This window comes from Lasiodiplodia theobromae, assembly GCF_012971845.1.
Source record: "Lasiodiplodia theobromae strain AM2As chromosome Unknown scaffold_13, whole genome shotgun sequence".
NCBI lineage: Eukaryota > Fungi > Ascomycota > Dothideomycetes > Botryosphaeriales > Botryosphaeriaceae > Lasiodiplodia > Lasiodiplodia theobromae.
The window spans coordinates 572524-589003 of NW_023336333.1; the positions used below are offsets into that span (position 1 = coordinate 572524).

General features: G+C 54.4%; 5 protein-coding genes across 5 annotated transcripts; 4 read left to right on the top strand and 1 right to left on the bottom strand.

Annotated features, from left to right (window-relative positions):
• Positions 1-216: 216 nt before the first annotated feature.
• On the top strand, positions 217-1913 carry LTHEOB_4953 (Glycolipid anchored surface protein GAS1; the record flags this gene model as incomplete). Its single annotated transcript, XM_035514044.1, has 2 exons — positions 217-300; positions 378-1913. 2 exons carry the CDS (start codon positions 217-219, stop codon positions 1911-1913), a joined length of 1620 nt encoding a protein of 539 aa, XP_035374395.1.
• Positions 1914-3566: 1653 nt separating this feature from the next.
• LTHEOB_4954 (uncharacterized protein) lies at positions 3567-4493 on the top strand (the record flags this gene model as incomplete). Its single annotated transcript, XM_035514045.1, has 2 exons — positions 3567-3648; positions 4207-4493. The coding sequence occupies 2 exons, from the start codon at positions 3567-3569 to the stop codon at positions 4491-4493; spliced, it is 369 nt and encodes a 122-aa protein (XP_035374396.1).
• Positions 4494-6453: 1960 nt separating this feature from the next.
• On the bottom strand, positions 6454-6855 carry LTHEOB_4955 (uncharacterized protein; the record flags this gene model as incomplete). The annotated part of the gene is made up of 4 exons (XM_035514046.1): positions 6454-6524; positions 6580-6694; positions 6751-6768; positions 6832-6855. The coding sequence occupies 4 exons, from the start codon at positions 6853-6855 to the stop codon at positions 6454-6456; spliced, it is 228 nt and encodes a 75-aa protein (XP_035374397.1).
• Positions 6856-7563: 708 nt separating this feature from the next.
• LTHEOB_4956 (Protein-tyrosine phosphatase 2) lies at positions 7564-9043 on the top strand (the record flags this gene model as incomplete). The annotated part of the gene is made up of 3 exons (XM_035514047.1): positions 7564-7633; positions 7849-8114; positions 8165-9043. The coding sequence occupies 3 exons, from the start codon at positions 7564-7566 to the stop codon at positions 9041-9043; spliced, it is 1215 nt and encodes a 404-aa protein (XP_035374398.1).
• Positions 9044-10742: 1699 nt separating this feature from the next.
• Positions 10743-14008, top strand: LTHEOB_4957 (Nonselective cation channel; the record flags this gene model as incomplete). Its single annotated transcript, XM_035514048.1, has 5 exons — positions 10743-10954; positions 11011-11039; positions 11105-11206; positions 11693-13362; positions 13742-14008. 5 exons carry the CDS (start codon positions 10743-10745, stop codon positions 14006-14008), a joined length of 2280 nt encoding a protein of 759 aa, XP_035374399.1.
• Positions 14009-16480: the final 2472 nt, after the last annotated feature.

Sequence of the window (16480 nt, forward strand, 5' to 3'; positions counted from 1 at the left end):
TCCAGCTTTCGCCGCGCGCCTTAGCCACCCTTATTTTCCTCTCCTCACCCTCCAAGACTTCTTAATTCCTGCCCAGCAGGTCCTTCTTACGCTCCTTACCCGGACTCGCGCTCCGCCCCTCGTTGTCACACCGTCCACCACGGTGCAAATTCCCATCGCTCACCTTTACAATCCTGCCCACCCAAGCCAACCGTTCCCAATTCTGAGATATCCATAATGAAGTCGTTCGGAATCGCCGCTGCCGCGGCTGCGCTCTTCGCGCGCGCCGCCCTGGCGGACGTCCCACCGATTGTCATCAAGGTACGCGGCGCCATGCCTTGGCTGCATCGCCATGCGCGGCCAACTGAGTGCCACGCCGCTAACACGTCTTGTCATAGGGCTCCAAGTTCTTCTACTCCAACAACGGCACCCAGTTCTACATCCGCGGTGTCGCCTACCAGCAGGAGTACTCCACCAACAGCAGCTCGTCCGACAGCAGCGCCGACAACTACAAGGACCCGCTTTCCGACACCACCAGCTGCAAGCGTGACATCCCCTACCTCACCGAGCTCCGCACCAACACCATCCGTGTCTACGCCATCAACCCTGACGAGGACCACGATGAGTGCATGCAGGCGCTGCAGGACGCCGGCATCTACGTCGTTGCTGACCTGTCGTCTCCCGGCACCTCCATCAACCGCAACGATGCCGCCTGGAACGACAAGCTGTACGCCCGCTACACTGCCGTCATCGACGCCATGGCCAAGTACAACAACACCCTCGGTTTCTTCGCCGGTAACGAGGTCTCCAACCAGGCCAACAACACCGACGCCTCCGCTTTCGTGAAGGCCGCCGTCCGCGACAGCAAGGCCTACATCAAGGCCCAGGGCTACCGCACCATTGGTGTTGGTTATGCTACCAACGATGATGCCGACATCCGTGTCGACATGGCTGACTACTTCGACTGCGGTGACTCCGCCTCTGCCATCGACTTCTGGGGCTACAACATCTACTCGTGGTGCGGTGACTCTTCGTACACCAAGTCCGGCTATGATGTTCGCACCAAGGAGTTCGAGAGCTACAACGTCCCCGTCTTCTTCGCTGAGTACGGCTGCAACGAGGTCACTCCCCGCAAGTTCACCGACACTCCTACCCTCTTCGGTGACCAGATGAACGATGTCTGGTCCGGTGGTATCGTCTACATGTACTTCCAGGAGGAGAACGACTACGGTCTCGTCACCGTCGATGGCAACACCGTCAGCACCCTCAAGGACTTCAGCTACTACTCCAGCCAGATCCAGAAGGCCACTGCTACTGGTGTCAACTCTGCCGACTACACTCCCACCAACACCGCCGCCGCCGACTGCCCGTCCGTCGGCACTGCTTGGCAGGCCAAGGCTACTCCTCTTCCCCCGACCCCCAACACGGAGCTCTGCCAGTGCATGTACAACTCGCTGAGCTGCGTTGTTGCTGAGGATGTCGACACTGACGACTACGGTGACCTTTTCGGCGTTGTCTGCGGTCTTAACGACGAGGCTTGCGCCGGTATCACCCACAACGCCACCACCGGTGTCTACGGTGCCTACAGCATGTGCAACACCACTGAGCAGATGGCTTTCGTCCTCAACCGCTACTACGAGCTTGCCGACAGCAGCTCCAGCGCTTGCGCTTTCTCTGGCTCTGCTACCCTCAAGTCTGCCGTCACCCCCACTGGCCAGTGCTCTAGCCTGATCAAGGAGGCCGGTACCGCCGGTACCAACACCATCACCTCTACCCCCACTGGCACCGGTTCCAGCAGCGGCAGCGCTTCCGGCACTTCCACTGGTGCTGCTATGGCCATCCAGGCCCCCAGCTTCCAGATCGGCGGTGTTGTCCAGATGGGTGCTTACATCTTCGGTGCCGTCCTCACCGGTGCTGGCATGATCCTTCTGTAAATTTGCTAGCCAGTGTAATGTGGAGCATAGTGGCGCTTGGAGGGTCCGATAAGCGTCTTGCATTTGGGTATTCAATGCCTTTGCTGGATAAGAGTTCAGGGTTGAGAACTCGTCTGGAGATATACCTTTGCCTCTGCGGTTTCGTGCGCTTCATTCAATAAATGCTTTTTATCTTCCACGATCTGTACTGATTATGCCCTTTTTTGCCAAGAGTACTTGTACATGTCAGTGATTGTTATTATTGTACATATATAATTCGCCTAATCCAACGACTGCATTACGTCTCTGAGGCGCGTGCATTAATAACTGCCCACCTTCTCAGCGACCCAGTACTGTTGGATGCCAAACATGAAAATGAAGCACGCGCTCCGAGACACTTGGCGGTGTAAGGCCAAGGATTCTCCAGGCAAGTCCAAGTAATCCCTTGCTTATTGCTAAACCAGCTCTCGCAGCTGGTTTGTATCACACCTCATAGACAAGTCACATCTGAAGTGAGGTTTTCGTGGAGTCGTGATCTATGGAACCGTGCATCTGGACAGCAGGCGTGCGACACAGGGTGAGAAACGAGGTTCTTTCTACATCATCGTCGAGAACTATGAGATATTCACAGTCAGCAAAAGAAAGTCAGATTTCTTTTAGATGTTTTCCATTCCAGAAGCCCGTATTGTCTCAAAGAGAGCGCCTGAGGAGCGCGCTCCATCCATCGTGTAACCTATGAGAACAGTTCTTCAACCACCTGCTCGCTATCTTCACAGACCAACTACCCCTTGTTCATTATCTCACTCTTGCCACTCTTGCCACTTGCTTCTACCACCTCGTCCTGCACCTTCTGAAGGTTACTCCTGAGTGACCATGTTGCTTAGCGTCTTCGGGACTGGGCTACTGGCCGGTCTTGGGCTACTCTCAGCAAGTGGTGAAGCAAAGATGGTAACAGTGTACGAAACAGCAACCACCTGTTTTCCTCTTGGGCCGGCCTCGGGAACAACTTCCATCTCGAGCGAGGCCAGGAGCGCCTCTTCTCCGACTAGCACAGTCTGGACCGACGCAAATATTGCTGCTGGTGAACCTTTTCTCTTAGAGGTCCAGCGCATCGACGGCTCCGCACTGGGAAAGCGCCAACAGCTTACACCTGAGACGTCTTGGCTCATGGAGAATGGCAACACAACGACGGATTCCAGCCGGGCAGCTGTATGCTCCATTGATCGAGACGGCCATCTTCACATCAACAACAATATCATGTCAGTGAATGAGGGTGTACCAAGTGCGCCATTTGTGGCCAATCTGGGAACTTTCTCAATTAGCACGAAGTTCTCCACAACGAACACCGTGCTCGGCTGGACTAATTCCACGTTCTCAAATGGCACCGCGCAATTCTACAAGCTTCCTGTTGGGCTTCTTGAGAATGCACAGATTTTGGGGAAGTACTACGGCCCTCCAGAGCCTAATCGGGGCTGGACGCCAATCAACCTTTGGGCAAGATCATGTAAGTAAGTTGGTCATCATGCATGACAAATCACTCACCTCACTACTTAGTGAACATGCATAGCGGCCCACCAGCATCCATCTCGAGCATTAGTCCATCGTCATCGGCAAGTATCGCTAGTTCAAGCGCTTCAAGCGTCAGCATTCCAGTTCCGAGTAACGTCTCACCCAATGGAAGATGTGGCTCATCCGACGGTGGCTTTACATGTCAAGGATCACAATTTGGTGTTTGTTGTGGTGTCGATGGTCGCTGGTATGTCCTTACTCTGTTTTCTTTGGACGGGTGATCTATCGCCTTTACTAATTCCGGCTCAGTTCGAGTTCAGATAATGCGTGCCAGGCGGGATGTCAACCCAAGTTCGGTTTCTGTGCCCCAGCCGGTGCAAACATTAGTGACAACGGCCTCTGCGGTCAGCAAAACCACAAAGTCTGCTTGGGCTCGCAGTTTGGCAATTGCTGCAGCATCTACGGATACTGTGGGAGCACTACTGAATTCTGTGCGCCAAACAATTGCGCTGCTGGTTTCGGTTACTGCAGCCCCAACACTACTTCGACCACGTTGGGAGCAGGATCAAGCTCTGAGACTGCACTTACCTTCGTGACGATGCCAAGATCTTTGGATAGCTCTGCAAGTGCCTCCATTTACGTCAGTTCAACCGCGACAGGAGGCAGAATATCCTTTTCTTTGGACAGCGGGAGCTCTGTCTCGTTGATAATGACTTCGAGTGCTTCTTCCGGGACACAGGCTCCTGTAGCTTCCGGTAGTAGCATCAGCATATCTTTTATGAGCGGCAGTCTCAGCTCCTCTCAGGTGGCCGTTATGAGCAGTTCCACGTTCACCTCAGGTCTTACCCCATCAAGCAGTACCATTTCTTCATCATCCAATGGAGTAGGATCCTCTTCAAGCTTGTCGCCCTCTTCCAGCTTTGCGACCGGAATCTCAGAAGTGAGCACATCAACGTCTTCGCGGATTTCAATTGCTTCACTCCTCTTCCCTTCTTCTTCTTCTTCTCCGCCAATTTCTTCTACTCCAAGCTCTTCTTCCTCTTCATCTGCTGTTCTAGTCAACAGTACCCCAGCTACCAGCAGCCCCCATGAGACAACACAGATCAGCACCGCGGTCATAACACCAATCCCAGCTTCATCTTCTTCGACCTCAAGCCTAGAGATTATAAGAATGACCTCAACTTCGAGCTTGCCTTCAGAATCGATATCCTATAGCTTCATTGCTCCCTCCTCGTCTTCATCATCCTCAACCTCATCCTATCTCATCTATTACGACGACTTCACAACCTCAACTACTTTGTCGTCTTCAATGTTTACTACGGCGCCAACCATTTCTTCCAGTCTCTCACCGATAAGCAGTCCTTCCCTCTCCTCATTTTTCACGCTCATAACCTCGTCTTCTTTGATGTATTACGATGACTTTATCACCTCATCTTCCTCATCTTATCGTTCAACCCCTACCCCTATCACAACCATTTCGTCTCTCTCTTCCTCATTTACCGCTTCGAGCTCATCGAGCTCTCCATCCTACCCGCCCGGTGCGTGCGGCTCGGAATTTGGGAATCAGAACTGCACAGCCGCCAATTCCGGTCCTTGCTGTTCCCAATACGGCTTCTGGTAAGCTCGTCTCCATGTGCCGCTACTGCGTGATCATGAGTCACCCATGTCTAACATTTTGCCAGCGGCGGTGGTATCGAATTCTGTGGTTCGGGCTGCCAGGCATCATTTGGCCATTGCGATATTGTGAACATCTCTGTCGCCTCCATGAGCAGCGGCTCTTCCACTGCTGCATCGATTCCATCGTTTGCGACGTTCGTGCTAGTCCCGGGTCGAGTACCGCGCGTTTAGTCTCGGCGTGGTCATGCACCGCTAACTCGTCATCGGCGCTAATGGCAAGAGTGCTACCGTGGGCGTGCAAGGGCCCGGCGGTACCGCCGCTAATTTCGTCCTCGACCAGTGCGTCATTCGTACGCTGGAGACGGTGATGTGCGATAAGAACACAAATGTTTGGAGGAAGCTAGCGGGTTGGGGGGGTTTCTCTCTGTGCCGAAGGGGCGATGGTTGAATGCACTGGTTGAGATTTTGCATCCCATGTTTGCTTTCCCTTCTTAGCATCACTCTGTGTTGGCAACGCACGTGGCAAGCTCATAATAGCGCTGGCTTTGCTTCGTATTTCAATCAAGGTCGAGGGATGTTTATTCTGTTTCGGTTGTAGGATCATCTCTGTTAGCAATGAAGTGATTTGAGGAATGGTACTTGGAAATTTCTCAGGTTTGCTGTAAAGTAGATGCTCGATCCTTAAGAGGTAATCTCCGTAGCCATCCGATGTTGTCATTTTTGAGCGCGGGTTCAGCGTGTGAGCTTTGGTGACATGTAGATTGGCGTTTTACGACAGCACAGATAGCTTCATCACAGTCTCCTGGCCCGATGTTTCTAGAACCAGCACGATCCTGACATTGCTCTTTTACCCCTTTGCGGGGCTTGAGAGACAGTCCTCAGCTTTCAGTCTTAGAGTGCTCCCCTGCGCTTTGGCACCCCAATGACCCGGTAAAGGTGGGATAGATTCATGGATGGTGGCATGTGCGGAAAGCCGAAAGCAAGCGTGCGGCAAGCTATGCCCAGTCACGCATTGGGCAAGTGCCAAAGCGGACGTTCATGGCCGATTTGAGGGCGCATCCCACGATGTCAGATGCTTCCCACGTGGCGAGTGGTTGAAGCCGAAAATAGTACGCAGTGATGGCCGCAGAGCATCAGCTGGCAGCATTATTGGTATCCACAAAGTGGAGATAGGCCAGTATTTGAAAACAGCATCTGATGTGCTGATGTCCCCACGGGCGTGCATTGGCGAAGGTGGCGATCCGTAATGCGTCGGCCGACCACCATCATCTCGCCTTCTGAAAGCCAAGGACAATCCCCCTAACCTCGACATTTTCTGTGCCGATTGACCCGCCCTAACTCCTGGTATGCCTGGTATCACAACGCCGTTCCACAAAAAATAGTCAATGTACGCTCGCCGTCCGCAACGGATGCTGTTGGGCGGGGGGCGGAGGCCCTACCGCCGGGGTGTGTTCCGGAGTTGTTCTTTGATTTCGTCGATAAAGTGCTTGAAAAATGACGGGCCCTCTGGGTGTTGACGTGTCAGCGGTACATTGGAGCTGCAGGTCACGATGGGACGCACGGTTGCGGTCGATATTGGTGCCGCCCATCTCTTCCATTGGCGTGCCGTGGCGCAGGCGGTGAAACCTTCTGTAGGCATTCTGGACAGCGCGATGGAAGGCCGGGCTCGAGAGGAGCTGCGATCAGCGTCAGAAAGCGTTGACAGCGATCACGTATGGTGGCGGCTACTCACGCGGGTGGTGGCCCAGACCTATAAGGCAGCCGGCAGTCAGCAGTGGACACCTGGAGGCACAGGCAGCAGGGAACAACACACCTCGAGCAGGCGCAGCCAGATCATGGCGAAACACAGGGCGATGGACACGCGCGCGGAGGTGCAGGCGGGGAGCAAGTGGTTAGCTGCGGCGGCGTTATGGGCTGGCGATAAGCCGGGCCCGGGTGAAGGCTTATTTACAGTAACTTAAAGCGCCACAGCCTCGGGTCAGCCTTGCCATTACCACCACCCACGAGCCGCATATTTAGCCCTCTCGAACCACCGTATATATCCGCTCTCAGCGCCGCCCCTCACCATCTCAGAGCCCTGCCGAGTATTACAAACCGCGCATAAATCCGCCCTCAACCCAGCAGCCCCGCGCGACACGATCCCCTACGCCCAGCCCCGACTGCCGCCACAAATCTCCCGCTGCCCGCCGTCGCGCCTATCGCACCCCTCAGCGCTGCATGCGCCCGCTCTCCTACTCGATCGCTGACTGATTGCCGCCTGCGCGCAACCCTCGCGACCATCGCCCCGTCACCCTCTTCGCCGCCCGACCACCGCGACCCCGTAATTTCCCCAACGAAGCTCGCGAACATACGTGCCATTTCTCCCTCGCCGCGCCGACTCCGGCCAGCCGCAGCCCTCAGCTCTCTGTCCGCGCAACACAATTGGTCTGACCCGGAGCGCTTGCGTGTCTCCCAAGCACGCGTCGCCAACGTGCATCACCTCCGCGAGCTTCGGCGCAAAGCCGCAAGCAAACGCTCCCGATCCGCCGGTTCCAAGAAATCGAACATGTCAAGCTCCTCGCCGCTCCAGGTTCCCGGATCGCCGCACTCGTCGAAGCGCTCGCTCTCTCGCGACAGTATACGTTCCTCGGCTGCCGTGTCGTCCTTGTCCCTCAGCAGTTCGCGGGCGGGCTCGGCGCGCGGAGGTGACAGCAGGCTTTCGGGCGAAGATGGCATTGAGGCACCGTTGCCGTGGTTCTTGAGACAGTCGAAAACAGGCAGGTTGTCATCTACACTCTGTCGTGTGCTTCAAGTGCACCGTGGCGCCAGGAGCTAACTTGAGCGCACACAGAACTCGCTGAGAAATTCGAGAGCCTCGGGTGGCAGGAGCGCAAGCGCATTGCCGAAGGCGCCCTGCAGACCAACTCACCTTCCCAATGGGCCCGCATGACGGGCGGCCTCGTGGCCCAGCGCAACCGCTACATGAACGTGGACCCGTTTGCCGCCAATCGCGTACAATTGAAGGTGCCTGAAGGCCACGACGACTATATCAATGCGTCCCCGATCATCATACGGTCTTCGAAAACAGGTGCAGCCAAGAATTATATCGCGACTCAGGTGCGTTGGTGCAGGTGGACTTGCGCTGCCGACTTCTAATGCGTCAGCAGGGCCCCAAAGACAATACTCACCACCATCTGTGGCGCATGATCTGGCACGAGTGTGCGTCTCCAGCTGTTATTGTTATGCTAACGCAGCCATACGAGGCCGGCCGAGAGAAGTGCTATCAGTACTACCCTGATAATATGGAGTCGCCACCAATAATTGTGAATGAACACGACGAATTTGGAGATGAGGTCGTCTTCGAAGTTAGCTTGGTTTCCGTACGGGAAGACGAGAAGTCACGATCGACCCTCCGCGAGCTCGAGATCAAGGACCGCGCGTCTGGAAAAACGAAAAAGGTCTGGCACATCCTGTGGCCAGTTTGGCCGGATTTTGGCGTGCCAGAAGGCCCGCACAAGCATCTCCTGGTGAACTTGATACCGCTTTCTGAGGAAAAGAACGCGGGTGAGGAGAACCCCCGGATTGTTCACTGTAGTGCCGGTGTCGGTCGTAGCGGGACCTTCATAGCCCTGGATCACCTTCTGGCGGAGCTTGAGGCAGGAGCTCTCGACGACGTGCCTGATGGCAAGGATCCGGTTGAGGAGACGGTCGAAATCCTTCGCAGCCAGCGGATGATGATGGTGCAGCAGGATTCTCAGTTCGCCCTCATCTACGAAACGCTGCGCGAGAAATGGGTTGACCGATGGCGGGAGCGTCAAGGCCTACCGCCAATCAAACGTATTGTAGACAGCGGAAGAGGGTCTAGCGAGGAGGGAGGCACTGATGCCAAGCGAAGTGGAGATGCGGCAGAGGTTGACGAGCGCGACACCAAGGTCGCGCGTTTCACGTCAGAACTCGAGGCTGAGCTGCGACAGAATGTCGAGCGGGAGAGGCTTGCGCGTCTTACGGAACTCGAGGCTGAACTAAGGCACAATGCTGCCGGCTAGTCCTTCTCCTCGCTGTCGACGTTGGCTACGTCGACATTTATCTTTTTTGCATCCTATGCTATCCTCAAAGCGATATTCATCCTTATCCCTCTTCTTCTTATCTTTCGGGTTCCTCTACGCCTGGAGAAGTTGTGACCACTTGTTTCCTTCAGGGTTCGTGGCTAGACTGGGCGGTGCTGTATAAATTTGCATGTTAATACCTACATTGGGGCAAGGGATGGAGACATGATTATCTTTCTCTTGGGTTGTACATCATCATCATTCCTACTTCTCTCGATCATTGGTTGTTTTCGTCACGAGAGCGTTGGTTATATACCACAAACTGCATTTGGTTCGGTGGTAAAGTTCGGAATATACGATTTCCTGATTGGTCACACATATGCAAACATATTGAGGGTCTCATTTGCAGTACAGAGGGATGCTGCAGCCGATGGCCAGCGCGAAGAGTGACAGGGCTCCAGAACACAGCGTAATTATGCTCTAGCTCTGCCTTAGAAAAATAACATATGTGGGCAGCTGAATCTATCGCCCGGACGAGAATGTGGAATTGAAGATTCTACATACGCGTCTGGACGATAGCTTTAGCTGCCCATGACAAGAGCAACAAACAAATCCACGCTAGGCATCGGCGACGAGAGGGGACTGTACATTATTATCGAGACCGGCATGGTTGAGCAGAGGCAAGAAGGCCGCTGCAAAACAAATCTGCTCTGCTTTGCAGCAACAGAGGGCGAAACCAAAGTATCAATAAGTCATGCTTTAAGGTTACTGAAATTTAAAGTTAGATGTGCTTCTGGGATAATGGAGCCTCCTTTTATCAACACCGCCCTCCAATGTCTTCACCAAATTGTCATCTGGCCTTGTGCAGATTAGCCTACTAGGTCTCAACCAGGTTGATGGTGAGGCGCAAAGATGGATGTCTGTGCGGCTGCGAGCACAGATGGCAACAAGATAGGGCCGAAGAGGCGGACGGCCAGAATGCCGGTGGAAGTCGGCATTGGGTACTGTTCTGGCCACCTATTGTATCATCGGCGCAACCCACTGTCTCCACAGGGTGCTTTGTTGTCCTGAAACACGGTCTGGAAGCAACGTGCGAGTAGGCTATGTGGCGCACCAGGATCATCTCGGTGGCTTCAGTATTGTACATAGTACGAGGGTGCTGGCTGTCAGGCGGTGTTATCTTGGAACAAGGCTGCAATAGAAACAAGCATGCGGCTGGCTGCAGCCTCATTGTTGCAGCATCGGTTCTGTAGGCCTGTGGAGCGCTTGGTGGGGTAGCGAGTGCGATAAGGTCGATGAGGCGAACGATTCCATGCAGCGGATCGTGAATATCTTTCCGAATTGGCGAGCGAGGCCGGGCTTCGCTCCCAATGGGTGCTGGGTGACGGCCACGACAAGCATCGGCAAGCCGGGCAAGCTTGGTCGATCGGACGGGAGCCGGTATCAGAAGCGCAGAGCTACGGCACCGAGCGTTTCTCCACGACCCGGGACGGCTGCGTCCACCCCTTCACCGCTGCTGCTGCTTTTGCGTCTCTGCGCTACAACTCAATCCCCATCCATCGCGCTGGTTTCCTGCACCACCTACTTTGTATCACGTCGTGCTGCCGCCTTGGGCTAGCGCGTCATCACAGGACTGCCGACGAGCCAGGGTCATCAGTGCAGCTACCTTGCAATCATGCCTCTGCAACGCCACTTCACCATGCCGGTTTCTCGCCCGCCGCCCCAACCGCGCACCGCGAGTCGCCTGAGCACCGCCCTCGCTGCCTTGCGCCAGCAGGAGGAGCAGGAGCACCTGCTGGGCGGCGACGACGAGGAAGAGCGCGTCGGCCCCCAGGAACGCGGCGACGCCCAGGAGGAGATTTTTGCCGCCGACCCGCACAAGGACCTGCCCGTCTACCGCACCATTCATCGGTATGCAATTCGTCACCTGTCTGCATCTCTGCACCAAATTGACCGTTGGTGACCAGTATCCGCCGCCTGATTCTCGCGAGCATAGGTGTGTTGCGCCTGCCTTTTCTTTGCTGCTTATCGGACCCCCCGCTGACGTTGATACGCGATAAGATGATCCCTACACGTCGTCTGCCCTGCGGGACCCACGCATGAATGCCCTGATTGTACGACCTCTCGTTGAACGCCTATACGACCCCAAAGACTGCTCTGTTGGTAAGTCCACTCATCACTTCCCAGTCTTTCGTTTCCTGCGTCATATATTCTTTCACTACACCCGACTGTGGCCAATTGTCCTTTTCCCCCCTCGTCTCGTCTTTTCTCCAAAGATTTCTGTACAAGCCTCCCTACTTGTATGCGGTGCCTGCTTCGACAAATCACGTTTCGGGGCGAAGTACCGGAGAATTATGCAAGGTGTTCGAAACTTTTATAGCCTGTCTTGGCAACCAGTGAACGGCTGGCAAGCTATGACATTGGCAAGTTTCTTATCCGCACCACGGGTGCTCAAGGCATCATCTTCGAATTTTGCAACGTGCGGAATGGCACGGCATTGTATCCATCTTCATCGCCAGGCTGAAGTCGGAGTTCTCATCCCCTAACAACACATCTGATTCATTTGGGAACACCTGTCCATACCACGTCTCTTTTCAACCAATCGATACCACATCGCTTCCACCCAGCCCACATACTAATTATTCGCAGTTTACTGTTTGCTCGTCAACCGAGTACAATTCCTCCACGAACAAAATTATCACAAACACCACCACCAAACTGTCAATGGCACACGAGCTATCCTCTGCGAGATTGTCGCCAGCAAGATTCTGCGTCGTTTCGATGAAGAGCACCCTGGTCGCCCCGGCCTGTTGCTACTATCCAACATCCTCGTCGCTGGATTCGACCCATTCCAAAATGCTCCAGATGAGGTCATTGAGGAGAGCAGCAATGTTTTTGACTGGCTTATACAAGAGCGTGGAGGTTATGAAGGCAAGTTCACGGCCTTGGAGATCGCCATCCTTTCCGAGAGCAAGCATTTCTTGAGCGGCGCAGCCTGCTCCAAGGTCGTCGACGCTGTGTACCGCGGAAGAGTCGTTTACACGCCAATTGCGTTCCTCGACATCATTCCGGACCATTACAAACACAAGCCCGTCAGACTATACAATCCACGCCGGGCACCGATTCTCAACCACTACCGTTTGATAGTCCCTCGTACCAGAAACATCATCGACATCTGCCAATTCCTCATTCTCATAGCCCTGTACGCGATAACGATGACCACCCGAGATCACACGCAATGGACCTTTTGGGAGCTGGTCTTCGCCATCTATGCAGCTGGATGGTGCCTAGATGAAACGGCAACAATTCTGGAGCACGGCTGGAAGGTGTACTCGCAAAATTTATGGTCTTTCCTGGACATCACCTTTGTCGTCATATACACAGCCTACATTTCCCTCCGCCTGCACGGCTGGAGGCACGATAACCTGGAGCTCGGACGGCAGGCTTTGGACATACTTTCCGTGGCCGCGCCCATCCTTTTGCCACGGCTGGCTTTCAACATGATGCCGGAGAATATGCTCATGATATCCCTCCGGGCCATGATGGGCCACTTCGTATTGCTCACCCTGATTGCCGTCTGGCTCTTTGCCGGCTTCCTCTTGGCATTGAGATGGCTCAGCTTTGGACGCGTCGGCCCCGACGGTGAATTAGACCCTGACAGCCCCGACCCAATCACCATAGCGAAGTGGATGCTATTTATTTGGTTCGGACTTGACGGCACGGGAGTTCAAGAGGCACCATCCTTCCACACAGTCTTGGGACCCGCTCTGATGGTTACTTTCGCTTTCCTCGGAAATACCCTCTTCTTGACCATTCTTGTGGCTATACTTAGTGACACTTTCTCCAAAGTTGCTAACGACGCAAACGCTGAGGTTCAATTCCGACGCGCAGTCTTGACATTCGAAGGAGTCAAGAGCGACTCTCTCTTCGCGTACCGACCTCCCTTCAATGTGCTCGCGCTCATTGTCCTGGTGCCGCTCAAGTTCGTCGTGTCGCCAAGATGGTTCCACAAGATCAACGTTGCAGCGGTGCGTATTCTCAATGCACCCATCTTGCTCGCCATCACGCTGTACGAGCGCCGTCGTCTGTGGAAGTCGAAGCGGCGCATGGCTGGAGCGATCAACAAGCGCCGCAAGTTCACCATCTGGAACTGGTCACGCTTCAGCGTGCATGGCGATATCCAGGCCTGCTTTGAGACGGAAGTGCCGAAGAGTGTGCTGGACGACATTGTCCAGCAAGACGAAATTGACGAGGATATTGCTTGGGGTAACGGGCATGGACTGGCCGGCGCCTTTAGGGGCAGAGATGCGAGTCCGCAGGTAAGCCCCCAGACTGAGATTAGGCGAAGGAGGTTCTCGAGTATCATCCATGCGGACGGGCTGTGAAAGCGAGCGAAAGCGAGAAGGTCTAGAACGAAGGCGGTTTCCGGAAGTCTGTCAACCGTTGCCGTTTCTCTGGGGTCTGGGGATCTGTCCGACGAGTTATGCATGCCGGCCGGCCGGCCGATAAGCTTCACTGGTTTCGATTTCGATTCCATGCTAGTACCACTACCACACAATCGGAAAAATCATATCTTCACGCAGCGCCCCTTTGAAGTCCCAATCCGCCACCAATGACACTTGTTCGTTACAGTCTGAGTCAATTGATTGTCGCCGTCTCAGACATGCAACTTGTATATGCACATCGGCGACTCGATAGCTCGCCGACCAGTGGCGGTTTCAGGACGATCCACCCCCGACATACCCGATTACCATGGCGCCGGGACCGGACTGGTACGCAACGAGCTTGTTCTGCGCGTCCATGAGTCAAATCCACGACCGGCAGATGAAGGATTGGCAGCAGAAGGAGCAGAATCGTGATCAAGCAAAGCTCCTCGTTCGGCCCGTTCACCCCCGTTGCTTTGCAGTAGGCTGTCTCAACATCTTCTTGCGGTCGGCACAGGCTGAGCAGCATACTTTCCCCTAGCGTTTGCGCAGTGAGAGCCGGATCTCTGCGCGGCGGTCGATCGTCCGAGCTTGGTCTCGGGCACATTACACTTTCATTGGAGGAAGCGGCCGACCATGGGATGTTCAGCTCGGCAAGTAACTATTTCTTATTATCCCGTATGCTATTGCGGGGAGACAGTTGCCGGAGAGACCCTTGGCAAGGCACAAGAAAAGAAAACCGTGCGCATGCTGGGTAGCGTGCGCGTCAGTCATGCAATGGACAGGAAAATCCATGATTTATGAGACCACATGATGTGATATTAAGGCGGGCAGAAAGGGGGGGAGAGCGAAAGGCAGCCATGTTTATCCCTGCTCGGTGACAGTTTGGTTCGGGGCATTGAATATTGTGACGGCTCGCGACTGAACGATTGGAGGTGCGTCGCCCAGAACAGGTATGCTGTAGTGGCTCCTGTCTCCAGCGGTCATATGCTTGTAGACGGGTTGGGTGCAGGAAGGGAGCTGATCGTTGCGAGGACGTGTGACCTGATCTGATCGGCTACCTTGCGCAGTATCCTTGGCCGACCCCCCCTCCCTCTTCCTCTCGGCCTATCACCTTTTCGCTCAGGTACAGCGCCCGCCCGAACTTGGGAAAGCACCAAAGCTTACTTGGTGCATTGTAGGCCCGTACTTCCTGTCGAGGATCCCCATGGAAGCGGGACAAGACCACGGCCTCCGCGGACGCCGTCGTTTGCGCTCGATTGAGACCGCCTGCAGCAAAAGAGTCAATCATGCCTATTCTAACGGTACATGCACATCTCGGCATATTACGTACAATCTCGTTTTTTGGTCTTTCCATATGCCGGTAGTCCAGGAGATACCTGGCACGGCAAACGGTTGATTCGGGTCGCGGGCCTTCCCATGCCCTGCCTCGCCTTCGGCTTCTTCCTGATCTCCCCCCGGTCGGGGGTAGAACGGAAGGGGGAATGTTGGGAAGTTCCAGCGTTCTTCCTCTCCGTCGTCCTTTCTCTGGGGGCCTCCTTTTGGGCCTCGACCCACATACTCCTCCACCTCTTTTTTTTTTATCCTCAAAGTTTTTTTTTCTTATCTTGGTCTCGGCGCATACTGTGTACGCAATGCCGGGCTGCCAAGAATTTGGCTCGATATTGCCTAGACGTTTAGGATCTCCGCTGGGTAGGCTCCGCTGTGCCTTGGCATTTCTGGGCATTTTTGTTAGCATTTTTTCGATCGCAGCCGATCCACTATCTTTTGACAGCCAAGATTTCTCGTGGCTCCACGTATGCCTCCGACGGAATTCTGTTGGCAGACCGGTGGCTGAAGCGGACGGCCAAGTATGCAGTTAGTCGGGCACACAGCTGTGCTCCACCTTGTGTGCGATAAGTGGTGTCACTTTCACATGCGCCGTTGTTGATCGTTGCTGGCTTCCGTTGCCCTTCATAATTGCAAACGTGAATATCTGGCGATCGGGCAACGAGAAACGAGGCTGTGTAACCGTCGATCTGGGCTTATTTGCTCCTTGCATAAAAGCACGCGTGTTGAGGCTGAGGCGCAGTCTGCGAGGCGTCGTTGGTAACGTGGTGGTGGTGGTGATCGTGGAGAGAGCGAGGAATACGACGAGGGTAGTCAAACACCGACCAACTTATTGCATCACGACATGGCGCATGTCTTGTGGAGCTATTTCTTGGTTGCCCTTTTCAATTTCCGTCTTCCTGTTCGGGTGACCGGTGGGATATGGTATGTAGCTCCGCTGACTGAGATATGGGGGCTGTGTGGATGGACCTGAGTAGGAGACCGACGATTTCTGGGCCATGAGATGATTGTATCCTTTTTCGGACATGCCTCTAGAGGTCACACACTCGCATGCGACATCTGAGAAGCCCCCTTTCGGGTTCTCCGTAGAAATGTTTCTATTTTAACGCCATTCGCCCTCTATTAGTTGCTGCCTTGAGTAGTCGTCGTAATTGTGGCAATGCAGAGATGGGTCCCACACCCCGCGTGGAATCATGCGAGGCTGATACCATGGTAAGAAGGGAGTTGCTGAGCACTTCTTATGCCCTTGCATCAAAAGGCCGATGTCCTTGGGGCTCCGGGGAGAGGACGGAAAGGGTAGTTTCTAATACCAACCAGCCCCTTGTATCGTTTATGCAGGAACAAGAAGGAACAAGAAGGTAGTACAAGATATCTTACGGGCAGAGAAAGTGTTGGGCAGATACTGTTCGAGAAAGTGGAGCGAGTGTCGATGTGCCGATCGAAGGCACGTAAATAGAACACTTCCTCATTCCAGCAGGAGACGTGGTCTATTATCGCTTTACATGCAAGATTCGATGACTCCTTGCTTGTTGGTCGCGGTCTGTTGGATGAAGTTAGTGTTGCTGTTCTTTGGTTGGGGCGCTCCGCCGTGCCAATATTTCATGGGTGTATCAAGTAGTCTACTTGCTGCATTCACGTAGTACCAACGGCAACGATAGCGGTGTATGGACTACCTAAACTGTTG